The sequence below is a fragment of the Lutjanus erythropterus genome, chromosome 20, assembly GCF_056507025.1.
Source record: "Lutjanus erythropterus isolate fLutEry1 chromosome 20, fLutEry1.hap2, whole genome shotgun sequence".
Classification (NCBI taxonomy): domain Eukaryota; kingdom Metazoa; phylum Chordata; class Actinopteri; order Lutjaniformes; family Lutjanidae; genus Lutjanus; species Lutjanus erythropterus.
The window spans coordinates 23,796,964-23,814,996 of NC_139336.1; the positions used below are offsets into that span (position 1 = coordinate 23,796,964).

Genomic DNA, 18,033 nt, shown 5'->3' on the forward strand with positions numbered 1-18,033 from the left:
TTGAAGCTAAGTCGAATTTTACTTTGTATTGTATGTGTATTGCAAGTGTACTGTCTGATTCTCACTTTGCACCATTAAGCTGAATGCTAAGTGGTATAAAATGAGAAGAGGAAGAAGAAGAAGAAGATCAAGCTATGATGTTACAGTATGAAGGTAGTTTTCTTGCTGGGTTTGGCTCCCAGCAGACCAGGGTTGAGTCACAGCCAACTTTAGCAACTAGTAAAGTTATCTTTCCATTAGCAAACAGCGTAAATGATCCTGCTGCTGTATTCCCAGTCAGTCATTGAGGCTGTTTTCTTCCTGCTGAAAGGCTGCTGAGCCCAGTTCTTTTGCCCACTAACAGCAGCTCACAGCTAACACTTGCAGTTAGCTATTTTAGCAACAAGCTTTAGTTTAATCTATCTTTCCATCTGGAAACTATGACCGACCTTGGCACTGTATTTCCAGTTGGTCATCACGGCGACCGGCCGTGTTCACTGTAGGGCTGCTGAGCTTAGTTCTGCTGCCAACTAACAGCAGCTAACAGTTAGCTACTTTAGCTTTAGTTGGAGGACATCAGAGGGGAAAACAGAAAATATTTCCTCCATAAAATATGACACAATTTTACCCAAATCAGTAAATAAAGTTATAAAGTTGTGCTTTTGGACAGTGAGTCCTGGCAAAGATCTGGTGTCTGAAAATACTTACAAAACAACTTTTCTGTCATTGTTGGGCCAGATACTGGCGTATAGGTGATGAATAGTGGAATAGATACGCAATAAAAACACTTAAACATTGATTTTGACCAAATTGGACCTTTAATTTTATGTCTTCCAAAAGTTTTTTAACAATTTCTTTAACAGCAGGATATTAAAGATGGTCATCTTGAAAATAATGACATAAGAGTTCACCTGCATGTTTTAGAGATGGTCTAACTTCATGGTCACCACTGTGCATCCACATTGAAACTCCTCTGTCACGCTCCTCACAATGCGACACAGTGTCAGATGTGGCCACCGTGCTGTTTGTTTACTCTGCTTAAAACCAACTTTTACTGGGCAGTTAATGGAAGTCTGCCCCCCACTGGAGCAGCCATATGACAACTTATAAAACACAGCTGCCATTTTCGGTCGTCCTTGAGACGACGGCAGCAAAAACTTGTGTTTGGATCTCGCTGTGGCTCAAAAGAAACGTTCATTGAAATAAGTACTGATTAGTTTACATATGAGCTGCTTTTTCCCAGTTGCAACTATCCTCACTATATTAAATCACAACAGTGATATCTCTCATTTTACTGCTATCAAGAAAGGTCTTTAATACTAATTGGTTGGTCAATAAACTGTTAAAAAAATCCTTTTAGATTTTTGTATTATAATACAAGACAAAAGCACAATGCTTCAAGACTAAATTGGATCTGTTTAAGGTACAAAAAATGTCAATATGGGCTTGAAATGTTGTACTTTCTTTAATGCAGTGGTTCCCAAATTGGTGTGACCTGAGGCAAGTCTGTGTGCTGTGAGGTTTTGTAACAACCATATGCAATATGCAACTCTACAAAAAGTCCTGAATGATTTTTTAATTTACTATATCAGTAGTTTGTACGCAATCATCTCCCAATACAGAGGTAAATTCTACTCTCTAAAAATATCCTGTAAGTCAAAGTGATCGTTTTTTGCCATTGCATCAGCTGCACCACATGCGAACACTCAGACATTAAAGTAGAGGTTTGAGCACTATTTTCCGCATGCGGTTTACACCAAGGACTATGACTGGATTTGAAAACGAAATCAGGAAAAAATCCGGAATCCTCAACAGCAGCACTCGCTCCAGTTCTACTAGCCTACCTCACTTTTAGTTTTGTGACCTGTCTGGTTGAAACGAGCATGTTGCCTTTTTTCAAGTTGAGTTTACAAAGTTCCAAATGAATGCTTGAATTATTTTGTTAAGAAATACTTCTTAAGTAACTTCTTTGTTTGTCAGATGTTATTTGACATTACAGTAATAAAAATAAATGTTTAAGAGTCTTAACAGTGATTACATGTTTGATAGAGGACATTTTGCACAGATATGGATACAGGTGAGTCTTCATATTTTAGCCTGAACAGAAAGGTCAAAACCCACTGCTTAAATGTCATAAAATATTGATTTTAATGGAAGCATTACAGAGCATGGCAAGTCCTTAGGGTCAGAAATCACAGCTACAGATTTTCTGGATAAGAAATATACGTTAGTGTGTCTAACATAGTAGGCTACTTTGAACACTTTAACACCCAATTAATCAAAAAAAGCTGGACCATCTTTCAAAAGGGGGACCTTCACTTGTCTGTCACGTGTGGACAGTAATTACTGCTGCGCTGAAGGTTATTCATCCTGCAGCGTAAAGTACAGAAACATCTATTACAGTAATGTTTTGTTATAAAACTTCACTATCACTTCACTGTATGGAGCCAGTGTTTATGGTACCTAAACATTTCTCTGTTTGTACTACTTCTACATCCTGTAAATATTATTATAGCTAAATATAAGTTAACATTACATTATACACCCTCTGCTACAGCTGGATCCCTACTGGCCCCTCTATCTCCTGCTCTCTGTGCATTGTATATGAACTCTGTCACCTTATTATAGCTTGACAGAAAAAATCTCGATGTAAAGTCCAGCTTTTATCTGTGTGTCACAGTCCTCAACGGTGAAGTTTGAGCAACAAATCTTAACATTGAGTTATCTCTTTTTTCAAAGCCGAGTGTGTATTTTCACAGTCAGCGTTATTATGTTTTCTCCAGTACAGCATACCTGACCCTGTTTTCCTGTGTCATCTGATTTGTGATAATCCGATTGAACACAAATTGATTTAGAAATATGCACCGTGCTCCTGTGTTTAGCTCCATATACAGTAGATTAAGATAATCAAGGTTAAATGACACAGATGTGGACAAACGTCAGGTCATGAATTCTGTGACTGCGTCTCATTTTAACTGTAAAATCAGGAGCCATGAAACAACAAATGTTATATATCCATCAACCTTTACGTAGTGGAATCAGTAACTTATCATAAGCCTGCAGAGCAAGAATTTGGTGTTGATAAAGGCAAGTCAAGTCAAGTCAGTTTTATTATTAGAGGCTAAAATCATAAATTTGCCTCAGAGGGCTTTACAGTCTGCACAGCACACATACAACGCCCTCGACTCTCAGTTGATCAGATTTCTTGACACAAGGCCACAAAATTAGCTAATACAGGAGCTGTCTTCTTTCATATGTTGTATTTTGTACTGGTAATGCATGTTCTCAAAACAAACAGTTAGTCAAACACCAGTGTAGGAGAAAGTAGTAGTAGAAGATGGTATTATAACAACAGGAATAAGATTGCGTTCATAATATGTTGTTGTTGGTCTAAGATTAGATTTATTCCCAGCATTCAAAGTACATGTGAATAATTATTGTTCAGTGTGTCTGTTTGCATGCAAAACATGACAGAAAACAGATAAATGTTTATAAAATGTTTCAAAAGTTACCACATGAGCTCTTTTAAAAGAGGAGAAAATGTTTGGTTGAATTGGTAGAATTTGTCTAAGCTGTTTGTAAATGCACCAGAAAGATAGTTGGTGGTTGAGTCTCACTGCCAGGGCTTCAAATATTGACGTGTTGGGTTGGTAAAGTGTCACGAACACACCAAAATAAAGAGAAAATAAGGAAATACAGGCAGAGGGCAGGATCTCTGCAGATACAGACGACACCACTCACTTCTACTGGGTCATAAGTGATAATTCAAAGGGATTATGTTTATATGAGTCTATGCAATGTTTGTTAGGAAAATGTTGCATATACCTTTAAATGTAAACCCTGAATATTATATATATCATTATAGGCCTTAACAATAAATCTTGGAAATATTTAATATGTGCATAAATGAATGTTCCATCACCTTATATCATCTTGACGCATATTATTGAAAACATAAACACGTTTAAAACTCGGGTTAACAGGCCGTCTCATTTGTTTTTTGGGGCGGCAGTAGCTCAGTACGTAAAGACTTGGCTTGGGAACCAAAGGCTCGCCGGATCAAGTCTAGAGTGGACTGGTAGCTGGAGAGGTGCAAGTTCGCCTACTGGACACTGCTGAGGTGCCCTTGAGCAAGGCACCGAACCCCCACCTGCCTGATTATATGTGTATATATGTATGTGAGCAGTCCCCTCGCTCTGACATTTCACCACTGCATGTCTAAAGCTCCTGTTTGTTCTTGTGTGCATATAAAAAATACAAGAGTGAAAAATTAGATTTTCCTCTGGGGATTAATAAAGGATGCCTTCTTTTTTCTTCTTTCATTTCATGTCATCTGGAAAAAAATACAGGACATTTTAGCTTCTTCATAAATGAGAAAATAAAATAAAAAGTGCATTTAGGCAGAATTAACACATTTTAAATGTTTTATTGTCGGTGTACTGCAAATATAAATCTTTAAATTTGCAGAATATAGTCTTTTATTTATTAAAAATCTCCACCTGTCTCTGGGAATGACTGCATTGGAAAAAAGGAATTAATTAATTTCAACCAATATTTATATGGTGTTGCAGATTTGAGGGCTACATTTAACTTCTCAGAAAATGATGTTCAACCCAGATGTGGAGGTATGGACAGAGTGGAAACCCACCTGTTGATTCACTTTCATCCTGATTTAATCTCTAACATTCTCACCAACTTCTCGCGCATCAAACACCACGTCTTTGTCCATGACTTGCCTCTGTGGCAGTTTGCTTTTCCCGCTCTCCTTCCTCTCCTCTCTGGAAACAGCGGACTCCATGTCAAAGACTCCACAGCGCGAGGAGAAGAAGAAGAAGAAGAAACAGAAGGAGAAGAAGAAGAAGAATTGTAGGCGTGAAACTTTCCCCTCAACTTTTCCTCCCTCCCGCGGCCAATAACAGGGCCGGCTCTCCCGCACGGCCTCCTCTGATTTGCCCGAGTGCGCTGTCCTCGGAGTGACTGACAGCCTGAGGGGGGAAAGACTTTTCTTTCCCTTTTTTTTTTTTTTTTTTTGGACTTGAAGGGGGCTTTACGTGACGCCTGAGAGAGGGGGCAACACTTCTTCTTCTGAACGGAGGCGCAGGAGGAGCAGGCAGGCCAGTTCAGAAGAGCAGAGAGGAGGAGAGGAGCTGCTGTGCGGAGTGGAGACAGACAGACAGACAGACGGGTGTCCATCCGTCAACTAGCTGGAGGAACGCACACCAACAAACCCCTTATGGCTGCTTGAGACATAACGATACACCCCCCCTCCCCCTTTTTTCTCTCTTTCTCTGGGACTTTTTTTTTTGGCTTTTTAGTTTTGAGTCCTGACCACAAAGTTGTTGCAGGTCTAATTAGTTGCTCCAGGTTGAAAAAGTGAATCCCCCCACTTTGCCGTGGACGTCTCTGGCGGTCATGGATACCCATATAAGATGGAAAGTTAAACGGAGGATAAGGGACGCCCAAATCACTTTAGCGGTGATTCTGCTTTTTGTCACATCGCAAGCAAGTTCAGGTAAGATGCAGCTTTGTGTGGATACAGTTTGGAGCTGCTGCAACTGAAAAAAAAAAGAAAAAAAAAGTTTTTCTCTGCGCTGTGATGTCCGCCCCTCCTCCTAAAAAAAAAAAACGCATCTCTGTGCCTTTTATTGCTGCCTTAATGTATTCAGCTCGGTGTGGGACTTGTCAAAAAGTTTCAAAAGAGTGCAAAGTTTTGAGAGAAAGGGGTTTTCTTTGGAGAAACTGGAGGAGCTGGTCTGCAAACCCCCTCAATAGCTGATAAATATGGATGTAGGCCTGGATATGGAATCTTAATGGCTTGTTTTATGAATGCAAAAGATTTTAAAAGGATATACTGTACAGTATTTCAATGAAATGCGGATAAAATGTCCAATTCTGCTTTGCATTTTGCAGAATTATTATTTTTAAATAAGTAAAGGTTGCAGTGGCTCAGTTTAGAGCTGCGAACGGTTAGTTAATTAGTCCACCTAAAAATTGACAACTAATTTCATAATAGACTAATAATTTGGTGTTATCTTTTAAGAAAAAATGTCCAAATTCTGTTTATTTAGTAGTCCATGACAGTAGCTTTGGATTGTGGACAAGACATTTGAGGGTGTCACTTAAGCCTTGGGAAACAGTCGTCCAACATTTTCTATCATTTTATAGTCCAAACAACAAATCAATTTATCATTTGGAGACATTTTTAAGAAAAAAATCTGCAAATTCTCTGATTCCAGCTCCTCAAATGTGTCTTTTTTTGGTTTCTTTAATAATCTGTGACAAAACAACACACTTGAGGACATCCCTTAGGCTTTGGGACACTGTTATCCATCATTTTTCATGATTTTGTGGACCGAACACCTAATCAGAAATGTCCAAAATCCCCTTATTCCGGTTTCTCAAATCTGGTGACTTTAACAATCCATGACAGTATCTTTGGGTGCTGGACTAAACAAGACATTTGAGGATGTCCCTTAAACTTTGGGAAACACTGATCCAGCGCTTTTCTTCATTCTCTGATATTTTATGGACCAAACAATTAATCGATTTATTGTTTTGAGCAATTTCTAAGAAAAAATGTCCAAATTCTCTGACTCCAGCTCCTCAGATGTGAATATTTTCTGGTTCCTTTAGTAATTTATGACAATATGTTTGAGCTGTGGCTGAAACAAGACATTTGAGGACACAAAATTCTGCACAGATGAATCAATAGTAAAAAACAACCATTAGTTCAACTCAGAAAAGTTTAAAGAGGCCTTCTCCACAGCTTTTTTCTACACTTTTTAACTGATGAGAGGGATGAGCATAATTTTCATCAAGAGGGAGGGGCTGTAGCTGGTCTGAAGTGGCAGGGTGGAGCCGCCTTGAGGAGTCCAGACATCAGGACACAGAGTCTCTTGAAGCACAGGGCTCTTTTCTAAGGCTCAAAACTCCACATATTTCACTAATTGCATTCTGCAAATTCTCCTCATTCTTGTTCGTGACGGTTATATAACTCGGAGTGTGAAAATACGAGTGTAAAAGTTTGCCGTATCAGTTTTTGGTGAGTTTTATTATCATTGGACAGTCCTGTGTGCCACTGTTGTGTCCCACGGGTGTTCAGGGGTCACGCAGTGCTGTGGCAGTGGGGCTGGGGTCTGGCCTATATGTATTATTAGCACCTTAAAGGCTGCCTGGCATGGTTGGTGGTCTGCTGTCTGCCGCGAGGCTCGTCTGACACGGGACTTGGAGGTGAACAGGTGGTTTCTTCTGTGTGGACAGTTAGATTGTGCTGATGGTACGAATGTGACCCGAGCCAGATGCCCTCTGTAGAAAAGTTTCCATTATTTTAATAAAAAACAGATGGCATTGAAGTGGTTTTTACAAGCTCATATGGACCATACTGTTAAACATATAAAGGAATTACTGCACACTGTTTATTTTCATGTTGCCTATAAACACTGGTTGTTAACTGAACGCAACTTGGGTCTCTGCATAATGGTTGGATCCAGATCTGGGTCAGTTTTGATGACAGAGGAGGAGTTGGACTTGCTGGGTTGTTAGAGAGCAGGGGACTGGATCCATTTTGATGCTCCAAGCTGGTTTTAATCAACTCTTAATACCGACAGAGAGCAACCAGAGTCTTGTAAGTTATCCCCAAGGGCGCTGGTACAATTCCTGAAACGTGACGCCTGACGCATGCCAAATGAGAAACACTGTGTGCTTTAGCAACATGCCAGCTACATGCGAATTTTATGTAGACTAATTATCTTGTTCTTCAAGTCTGCATGTTATACTTTTTTCATCTTTTTGCTCATTAAAGTTTCAGGTTTTGTGCTAATATTCACACTTATGTTGGATTATGATAAAATATTACATTTTTGCATGAATCTTTTGCATCATCATTAGAGAAATAGTATTTATGACAGTTATTCACTTCTCCAGCTTTAAAAGATCCATCTTGACCACCCACCAGATGACCTCTTAACCTCAAGAGGGACCTGGATGTACATTAATCTGAAAGTGCATTCATCAGAGGCCTGCACAGACACACCATCACTGGTTATCTGAGACTTGCCAACTCTATACACATTATGCTTGCATTAAAGTAGAACCAAAATATTTAAATGGGATAAAATCAAAATGACCAGTGTGCAGGAATTAGTGACATTTAGTGGCGGGGTTGGAGAGTGCAACCAACTGAATACCACTCACGAGGAGAAAAATTCATGAAAAATGCAAAAGTCTGTATCTAGATCCAGTGTTTGGTTTGTCCCTTCTGGGCTACTGTAGAAACATAGCGGTGCAACATGCAACCTCCGTGAAAGAAGACCTTCGCTCCATATATAAATGACTCACTCTAAGTTAGTGAAAATACAACAATTCTTATTTTCAGGTGATGATACAGTAATTATGAATATTATATCCCCTTTTTGTCATATTCTGCTTATAGATCCCATTTACTCTTACACACTGGAGCTTTAAATTGTGCAATTTTTACATTCCACTTAGATTAAAACACAAGAGTTATTGGGCAACTGTAAAACCACAGAACTGACTGTAAACATAATTTATAGAGCTGATGTTACATCTTGGTGTTATATTTATGTTTGACAATATAATCATTTAATGGTGCTTTTGTGGACTGGGTCCAATTACCAGTTTCATAATGGACTTCATTCCAAATAACCAGATGTTTTAAGTTAATTTATGTAATCTAAAGTCATTTTTAACACGTTAGGTATCCATTCAGCTCACTTGCATTATTTAAGCAAAATCCTTTTTAAAATTCAAATGTGAAGGTTTGATTAATTTTTTCACCACCTAGAGGCAGCAGAACAAGCTAAAAATAATGGTGATGTACCACTTTATAAAGCTGCTGTGGCTAATATGTTAGCTAGGCTATCAAAGCAGTTATATTTATCTAGCTAGCAGACACGAAGCAACATTATCGTTCATTTGGAGTGTGTTGTGTTTCTGTCCACCTGGTGAATGTAAGTTTAATGTTCACTTTTCTTTTTGCTTGGTTTTGGTCTTCAGGTCTTTAGCTTGCTAAATGTTCCACTGTGCTAACATGCTAACTTTGTCTGTGTGCTTGTTGGTGCTGGGTAGTAGGCCAAGAGTTGGTGCACCAAATATTTTCTTTTGTTTTTTTTTTAACTGACAACCTACTGTTGCTTGAAACAAACTGATGAGAACAGTGATGGTGAACAAAAGCCATAAAATTGCAGGCTATAAAACCTAAAGGCTTACTTAGCAGGAAGATGTAAAGTGCTTCTTAGAGCGGAGGCTAACTGAGTTGGGTGATAATTTAGTATGGATTTGTCACACGAGGGATTTCTTTCACATTACTTGTAGTCATTTGTGAATATAAAAAATATTAGTGTAACTTTAGGTTTTACTGGTGTACTAAACCTTAAAAAGATAATCCTGCAGTCAAATGTAGCTCGGCATGTAAGCCTGTTAAAGGGCTAGCTTGTTAGCATAAAATGCTATCATGGAAAAGCATTCATTCATATCAAGGAATGGCATTTTAGCAACTGAACAGAAGTTTTTAGAAATGGTAGCGGCCATAATGAAGATTGTTTTTGGTGGATGGTGAGTTAATATATCAATTAATTTTTTAATTTGTCAGTGGAAAATGCTCTTTCATTATTCCTTTGCCTTTCCCGCATTATTTGCTAGCTTGCTAAATTGTTAGCTATGGTGGCTAAAAGTTTTGGTGTCCATGTTGATTTAAAGCCTGCATTTGTCACATGAATATTACTCAAAGCCATTTGTTAATATGAAAAATATTAGTGTAGCTTTAAGGTAGTTCTGGTGCACTGAACCTAAAAAAAAAGCCTGCAGGACAATGTACCTTAGCTTGTAAGCCTGTTAAATCATTTAATAGCATTCAATAATATCATGAAATTGCAATTTAGCTACTCACAACCCTAATAGAGCAAGAAAGAAAACATTGAGATATGCCTCCAGCGTTGCAGAATATTCTCAAAGTGTATAAACTGTTTGAAGTAAACAGCAACCTGAGGTCATAGAGGATCAGCGCACTGAATGTAAGTCAAGCTTTATTAGAGGGAGTGAGTGAAGCCATAGCCCACAGTTCTTAGGGGAGGTCATCTTGCCTTGGCATTAATGAGGAAACCTTGCTTTAAACCCCATGTGAAAAGTGGTAATAACAGAAGGCCTGTAAGACATAGGGGTTAAGAATGAGAGGAGGGGTCAGGGTTCAGAGGTGAAGGTCGGGACTGTCGGATTGCCACTGCTGTCAGGTTTACAGTTTCACTGCCTGAAGAAAGGAATTCTTGGTGCTGAAGCTTCACTGCTGCTTGTTTCAGCAAACTCTCCTCTGACTCTTGGAGGTCAAAGAGAAAGAGTGCATTGTAATTTATTCTGTTTAATGCTTTTCATATAATCTCTGCAACAGTTTACAGTTTTCTAGACTCAGAATACCGTCCATTCATATGTAAGAGTAAAAGGCCTTGACCTCCCGGCTTGGGACCTCAGTTGTTTTGTAATTTTATGACCAGCATACCTCCTGTCGACCAAATCTCGCTTCTTCTCCAAATGGTCTCTCTTGTGTTTCTGCTGAGTTGCTTTTTCTACTTCGTTTCCTCAATCAATGAACTCTTTTCACACGTCTTAGAAAATCTGTTTAGACTCTTTTCACTGTGGTTTGTTATCATTAATTAACCAAAAGGTTTTTTGGGATGGCCTGTGTCGGTAACAAACATTCACACAGGACCAGAACCTACTTGTGCAGAGTACTTTAGTCATCAAAAATACTGAAATAACATTCTTTGAATACCTTGTGCAAATGAAAACAAGGATGGATTTTGGCCAAAGCCAGTGAAGGTAACAGAGTATTGTAGGAGTGTTGAAAGTTCCAGCGGATATGCTAAGGAATCAGGAAATATGGCCACAAGTCAGGAATTATGCTATATATTAAGCACTGATATTTGTTTTATCCTTATTTACGTTCAAAAGGGATAAACAGAAGAAGGCCTCGCTGTTTCACTGAGCGCCGTCACATCTGGAATCGATAAGTTCCATTGTGCTGTCTGCTAAGCCCTCCAAAAAGCCAGAAAAAATGTCTTCCAGATGTTTTCTTCCCATTCGTGGTGGAACAGGGGACCGGAGGAAAAAAAAGAAAAAAATACTGTTGCATTTTTCAAAAGAAAATACACCATTCGGTTCTAGAGAAAATTCCTAATCGAATAACATCTGCAGCCTTATAGCCGAGTTTGTAAAAATAATAAAAGCAGTGTGCCTTGCGTTTCAGCCAGGTTTGCACATAAGACATCCAGGGTCATTAAAAGGTTCTTTTTGTTTTAGCAAGCCAACTTTATGACGGGGTTAAAGGTCGGATACAGCTGGTCCGCAGCTGTTTTTCATTTATAGTCTCTTTATATCGCTGAAGGAATTTATATGGATAAGTTAATTTTGCCTTTTTGTCACACTGTATTAAAGTTTTTTTATAAGAGGCCAATCAGAAAAGCGCAAAAAGTAATTGAATCCATGCAGAATTGAACAAACGCTCAACTTCCGCTGTGCTTTTATTTGTAAATTTTACAGGATGCTGTGAACAGCTGGTTGCCCTGAAGGGTGCTGTAGAACTAAGATAATTTTCTTATTGTTAAAGGTGCTGTATAGCATATTTAATTCCTCTAGAGGTCGCAGGAGACCACCAACATCTCAACCAAAACAAATGCATGTTTTGTTTTCTTAGTAAAGTTGGGGAAAATAGTGTCACCTGAACACACATGCTAATAAAACTCAGATGAAACTGTGAAACTAGGCAGTGCTGGCAGAATATGAATTACGATTGTGGTAAATTTCTTGCTTAAAATGTTTTTGGAAACATATTTTAGTGTGCTGTTTAGCTGTAATACAAGAAATATTGCTTTGGCTTTGGTTTGCGATAATCTAATATGAGAAAGATGCTCACCTGGTGGCCATATGCATCTAGTGAGGCTGAATGTTGTATATTGCACCTTTAATGTCATACCCATATATTTGACTGAATGAAAGGACAAAGATAGAGCAGTGTGCATCTTTTTCTTTGTTTAGAACAGTTATTTTTATCGAGAAAATCCAGCTAACACAGCATATTGGAGGTGAGAGCCAGACACAGATGTGGCTTTGCCTTATCACCAAGCCACACGGCAGCCAAGAGGCTTTTAGAGTCCAGACACTCTGACATCACTCGCTCCCATTAGTAATCATCCCTCTGTCAGACATGTAACTGTAGTTTTTCCACCGGTTGTTTCTGACTCACCTTTAAGTGGCAATCCCGAGGTCACATCCAACTCAATCAGATAAGTGGCAGCGAGAAGACAAAAAAAAAGGCTTCTTGTGTGTGCCTACTGCCACGGCGCAGAGGAAGGAATCTGAGTTAGCTGGACTGTGGAGGGAAGCAGTGACCCTGCAATTGCATGTGCCACTTCAGCCTGTAAATGCAGGCTTTGTGGAAAGGAGTCTGTAAATCAGCCCTAATGCCTGATAACAACACGGGAGATAAAACAAAATATGCAGGACAAGTTTTTGACCCCGTGTCAGAGTTTAGGAGATCCTTTGTCTAGCACAAATAGTGCTTTATTTGGCATATTCTGGACTGTCTGTTACTTTCCAGACTAATCAAGGGGCAAATAATGGTGCCGCTCAATGGCGCTCTGTGCTAATGACACAGCATGCTTGATTTGAAGCCAGATGGGTCTCTCCAAAGGTGTTGTGACTAGTCTCTGCTAAAAACACTTGCACAAAGATGGATCATTTCAGTCCAAATTATAGCTGAAAGGGACAATGTGTTCTCTACTCCCTGACAGACACAAAGGGGAACAAAATGGAGGCAGTGGAGTTTGAAATGTCAACATGAACACATCAGTGATGTAAAAGTTGGATGTGCTACCTCATGATGCAACTCCCACTCCTGTATTTGATTTTTAACGGCGTGCTTTGTTGCAGTGCATGGCAGAGTGAAAAGTTAAGTCTGGTCCAGGCTCACAAGCCCAGTATTCACTTCAGCTAGTGGGAAACAGTGCTTTTCTCTGTAATGGGGTATTATAATCATTGAGCATGGAAAGCAATGTATGACTCATCCTTTCCAACCCCATTCCCCCTTCCCCAGCCCAAGCCTAGCCACAGCCTGGGCAGTAGAAATACTGAGTGTAAGCATTTCTTTCCTACTAGGGGAAATGCAACAGTTTCTGGTCACTCCAGAAGCTCCACTGCCGTCAGATGTCTATTTTTACTTTATTAGGTGATGAAATTAGGAAGAGCTGGAATGGAAAGACGGCATTAAAGTAAGACAAGTTTTCGCACACTCAGCAGTCTTTTGTAATTAGGCTTCAGGCTTAATTAATTTGGTTTTGTTGCAACAAGGAACCAGGCTAGAGTTTGACCACAAACACTAGTGTGTGCTAAAGCAAGCTGAAGGAGACGTGTGAGACAAATGAAGAAAAAACAGAAGAAATGAGTGTTTGAGCAACACTGTCTTCTGTAAATTACTTCTGGTGCTAATTAGCAGCTGTAAATTAATTTAGTGGAGCATGTAAAGCTGTCTGGATTATGTTTTCTACCAACATAATGTGGAAACTTTGTAATTAAGGTCCACTATCGCTAAAACGTTCATATTTTTCGCATAGAGAATGATAAAATCTAACTTAGGTTATGTTTGTGCACTTCTAAACTCAAGTTTAGGGAAAGACTGTGGTGTTGGTCGCATATTGAAAAGGTCAACAATGACTCCAAGCGTGAGACAAAGCGCGTTCGCTCCATTAACATGCAACCAAAATCTTTCCTTCACTTTAGCCAGAATGCTTTTGTTGCACAAACCCGACCGCACTTGGGTCTCCGGTGTCAAAGTCCTCCACTTTGTATGCATAAAAAACCCCCAAAAATGTTGCCAGGAAGCATATTCAAGGCAGTAATTATGATTCCTCATGAAACATAATTGGCCAAACAAAGTTAGTAGTATATAGTTAGTAGTAACTATAGTAATTACTGTAAGTTAGTAGTAATTTCTTGGAGACAGGGTTGGTTTGTCAACGCTCCATCTTCTCTTGTGTTTTCTTTGTTTCATTTTACAAAAACATTTCACTCATATGAAAGGACATTTCTGCCAGACGGATGAAAAAATAAGATCCTGTTATTATAATGAGAAACTATCTCAAAATAATGACTTTTGAGATGCAGTAAGTGGTCAATTAGCAATTAGATGTCAACTATTAGATAGATTCTGATAATCAAATCATCGTTTTGGGTGATTTTTTTTTTTTGAGAAAAATAATCCCAATTCTCTGATTTCAGCATCTCAAATGTGAATATTTTCTATTTTCTTAGGTCTTCTATGACAGCAGACTTTAAATAAATACAAGCAGATAATGACTTACATATCTAAGTCGTCATTTTAAGATAGTGACTCATTATTTTGAGAAAGTTTCTCATTATATTAACTTACAGGATCTTTTTTTTTTTTTTTTTTATCAATCAGAATGGTGGAAACTTGCTTCCATACAGTCAACCTCGGACATGAAGTCTGAAGCTGGTTTTGATGATTTGTAGTCGATTACTCAGGTGCAACTGTCAGTCAGGCAGTTTGCTGCTCTCTCACAGTAACTTCTGTTCACCCACATGCTTGTTGTTGCTCAAGTACGACACTGGTTCAAATGTCAGTAGGAGATGAATTGACGGTTGACTTGGCTGTCACTGCGACTCAGGCAGATTATTTGGCACCGCAGATGGCAAGCTTTCCTTCACCCCAGGCTGCAGTTACTGTGTGTGTGTGTGTGTGTGTGTGTGTGTGTGTGTGTGTGTGTGTGTGTGTGTGTGTGTGTATACATGCTATCACTATCGCAGGAACAATGATTGATAACCTAAATGTTCCTTTTGATTTTCCATTTCCCTGTTTTGTCATTCTTTCCACAACTCACTGAAGCCATTACTTTTTCTCTCTGCGAGTTTTTTTTTCCCTTTTAACATTGTTGACAGTATTGTTCAGGCATTGCTTTATGGATGCTTTTAATATATTAATGTACATTTACCTCCTTTATGTCTCATGTTGTCAGTTATGCCCTCTTCTAATGAAACATGTTTTTTAGTTCAGAAGCATTGCTAGATTAAGATTGGGATGCTTTTAGTTGTTCATAAAATAACTTGGGCTGTTGTGGTGACAGAATTTCCCCTGCGGTTATTTAAGTTGACTCAACAGTGTGGTACGCAGTATAAATGCCCTTCTTTTGTTTGTTTTTTGCAAATTACTTAATTAGGATAAATTTAGTTATTGGGTGCAGTAATGCTAGGTGTAACATTGTCTGTGTGTCTGAGCAGGCAACTGTATGGTGTGAGCGAGCTAGCTGCTGGATGCTAATCACAGCCACACGGCGTTGTAAATGAATCTCTGCTGTTAGACCTTTTCTTTTTCACACGTAGTGATATCGTTACCTTCAGGGGATGTCTGTCAAGTAAATTTAATGCTACATGAAGAAGCAACAGGCTTATGTACAACAACAAAGCTAACGTTAGCTGAGCTAACATTAGTGCTAGATTATGAAGTTTCACAAAAAGCAACATGGAAAAAACGGTTACCAGCATCAAATGTAAGACTTATTATTCAGTTGGCTTCAAATGAAGCTTAAAGTTCACACAGTTTCTCTTGAGTGTCCCTCAATATTACAACAGTAGTCCAATACTTGTCATTGTCTGTGGTAGTAGCCACATTAGCATGCTAACGCTGAGTTAAGCAAAACAATAAAACAATAAAACTTGCAGCTTTTTGAAGGATTGATTAAGTAAATCAACATGCAATGAAGTGTTAAACAAGTAGAGAACATAAGCTTTGTGGTTGTTGCAGTTGCTTGCCACTCCTTGTAGTTGACTTGTCAATAACATGGTATTTAAAAATTGTGGTTATTGCATTAGCCATGCTAATACACTGTTTTTAATGTTGTGTTTTCATATACCAGTGTTGCTTTATATTGGTCTCCATAAACTGAGTATGTGGATAGATTGATTATATAGGTAAAAACACTTGTTTGCAGAAGCTTATGGGTCATTGAGTTCACTAATGATGACGAAAGTTCTTCCTTTGTGAGAAAACACTGTAGATTTGGAGTCCCATCGTTAGCTAAGAGGCACAGCACCTCCTCAGTGAAGTGTTGGAAAATGTGCCACTTGGGCTTTAATAAAGAGGAAAAACTTCACTATTGTGTAGGATTATTTTATATTTATTAGATTCAGTTTCATTGTTTTGTGTCGGTATGTTGGTGCCGGAATAATGGTTATCTTTGCAGCTGGGTGAGAGGAAATGGTGCTGTAATGTCACTGCTGCAGGGCCTTCCTTTTATCACAACTTTCTCAGCAGTCAGCCATCAAAACCGTATCTGCTGTGGGAGAGACAGAATGAGGAAAAGGCTACAATTCAGTGAAACATAAAATAGGCAGAGGGAAATAAAGCTGCTAATGGAGGTTAGAAAATAAGACTGAATGAAGCTGAAACTACACAGGGTGGAATAAGAAGACGGACATCACAAGTGCGCAACAAAAAGTACCGATTCTGTAGTTTCTTGCTGTAAAGTGAGCATTCAGAGATGCATCGCAGAATCTTGACTCAGTTTTTCCATCCTAGTCTGTGGTGGACGGACGGTAGACAGTGATTTATCTTCGCTGCTGTGTGCTGCAGCATGGAGACAGTGAAGTAAACCATCTGGTATTCCCCCTGTTAAAGCAATAAGAGTCCGGCTAAAGCACTGAGCCTCGGAGTACACAAGAGAAGCTCTGGTCAGAAAAACTCTCTGTTCTCTGGATCACCTTTCAGGACTGTGTGCTTTGGGTGTAGGAGTGAATATGCAAGGCTGTGTCTGCAGATTTTGGGTGGATTTTCTGAGTCTGTCTGCGCATGTGTTTCTGTTGGACCTGCTCGTCTTTTCTTGTGTTCTAAATTCATCTTGCTCGGTGTCGTATTGCGATTAGAGGCTGCAGCATCTCATGATGAACGTCGGAATGAGTTGATCCTGACCAGCAGGGGAATGAAGGCATTAGGTGTATAAACAAAAAGATCCCACTCCTCGTCTCATTTCCTCCTCTGCCTCTTCCTCCCCACTGCTGCTTTCACGTGCAGCTCTCAGCTCAGGTCACTGGGTCAGTGTTCTGAAAAGTCTGGATTAAAGCCGGCTGATAAAATGAAACTTAACTGATGCTGGCGTGTGAGGTCATTGCTGGTCATTGCCGGTGTAAACGCTGTCCTCAGTTGCCTTTGAGACGTGTCACCCAAGAAAAACACCCTGTCTTAGTTGCCTTCTTTTATCTCATCTCTTTATTTGAAACAAAACAGCTGACAAGCTGATGGTCGCTAATGCAAATACTAATAGTTTAGCATTAAAGTTGTTACTTTTGCTAATGTAATGTGACCAACAGTGGTAATAGACAAGCAAAAGTAGTTGTTAAGTCAATGACTCGTTACTGTTAGCTGCACATCAATATCTATCTAAAGTTAGCTAGCATTAGCTAACATAAACTACTGGACATAACAGCCAAAGTTAGGCTATCTTGCTGTGTTTTGGCTGGTGGGTGAACCAAATCTACCAATCACTTCCGTATTTTACCAGAATTTAGCTAGTAGCTGGTGCTAATTTTGTGCCCTGCCTGCCTGACATGCCCACTTCCTCTTTATTCAAAAGAAAGCAGCTGACGACATGATGATTGCTATTTCTAATTCTAATACTTAAGCCTTAAAGTTGTAACTTTTACTTAAAATTACATAATCTGGCTAAAAGTGGTAGTAGACAAGCCAAAGGAGACAGGCATTGTAATGTCAATGACTTATTACTGCCAGTTTCACTGCAGTATCTATTTAAAGTTAGCTAGCATTAGCCACCGTAAACTACTAGTCATTCCAGTCAAAGGAAAGCTGTTTCTTTGGCTGGTGACTGAAGCAAATCCATCAGTCACTTGCATGTTTTACTAGCATTTGGCTGGTAGCCTGCCTGGTGGTCATTCATGCTTCCTCTTTATTAAAAAAAAAAAAAAGCTGACAGCATCATAGTTGCTATTGCTAATGCAAATACTGTAGCATTAAAG

The 18,033-nt window shown here is 39.2% G+C and overlaps 1 protein-coding gene across 1 annotated transcript in view; it reads left to right on the forward strand.

Annotated features, from left to right (window-relative positions):
* The first annotated feature begins 5,017 nt into the window (after window positions 1-5,017).
* col5a1 (procollagen, type V, alpha 1) overlaps window positions 5,018-18,033 on the forward strand; it is a 120,428-nt gene continuing 107,412 nt past the window's right edge. Inside the window, exon 1 of the mRNA XM_084745798.1 lies at window positions 5,018-5,491. Coding sequence (XP_084601924.1) covers window positions 5,392-5,491 — 100 coding nt within the window. The 5' untranslated portion in view covers window positions 5,018-5,391. The remainder of the gene's footprint in view (window positions 5,492-18,033) is intronic.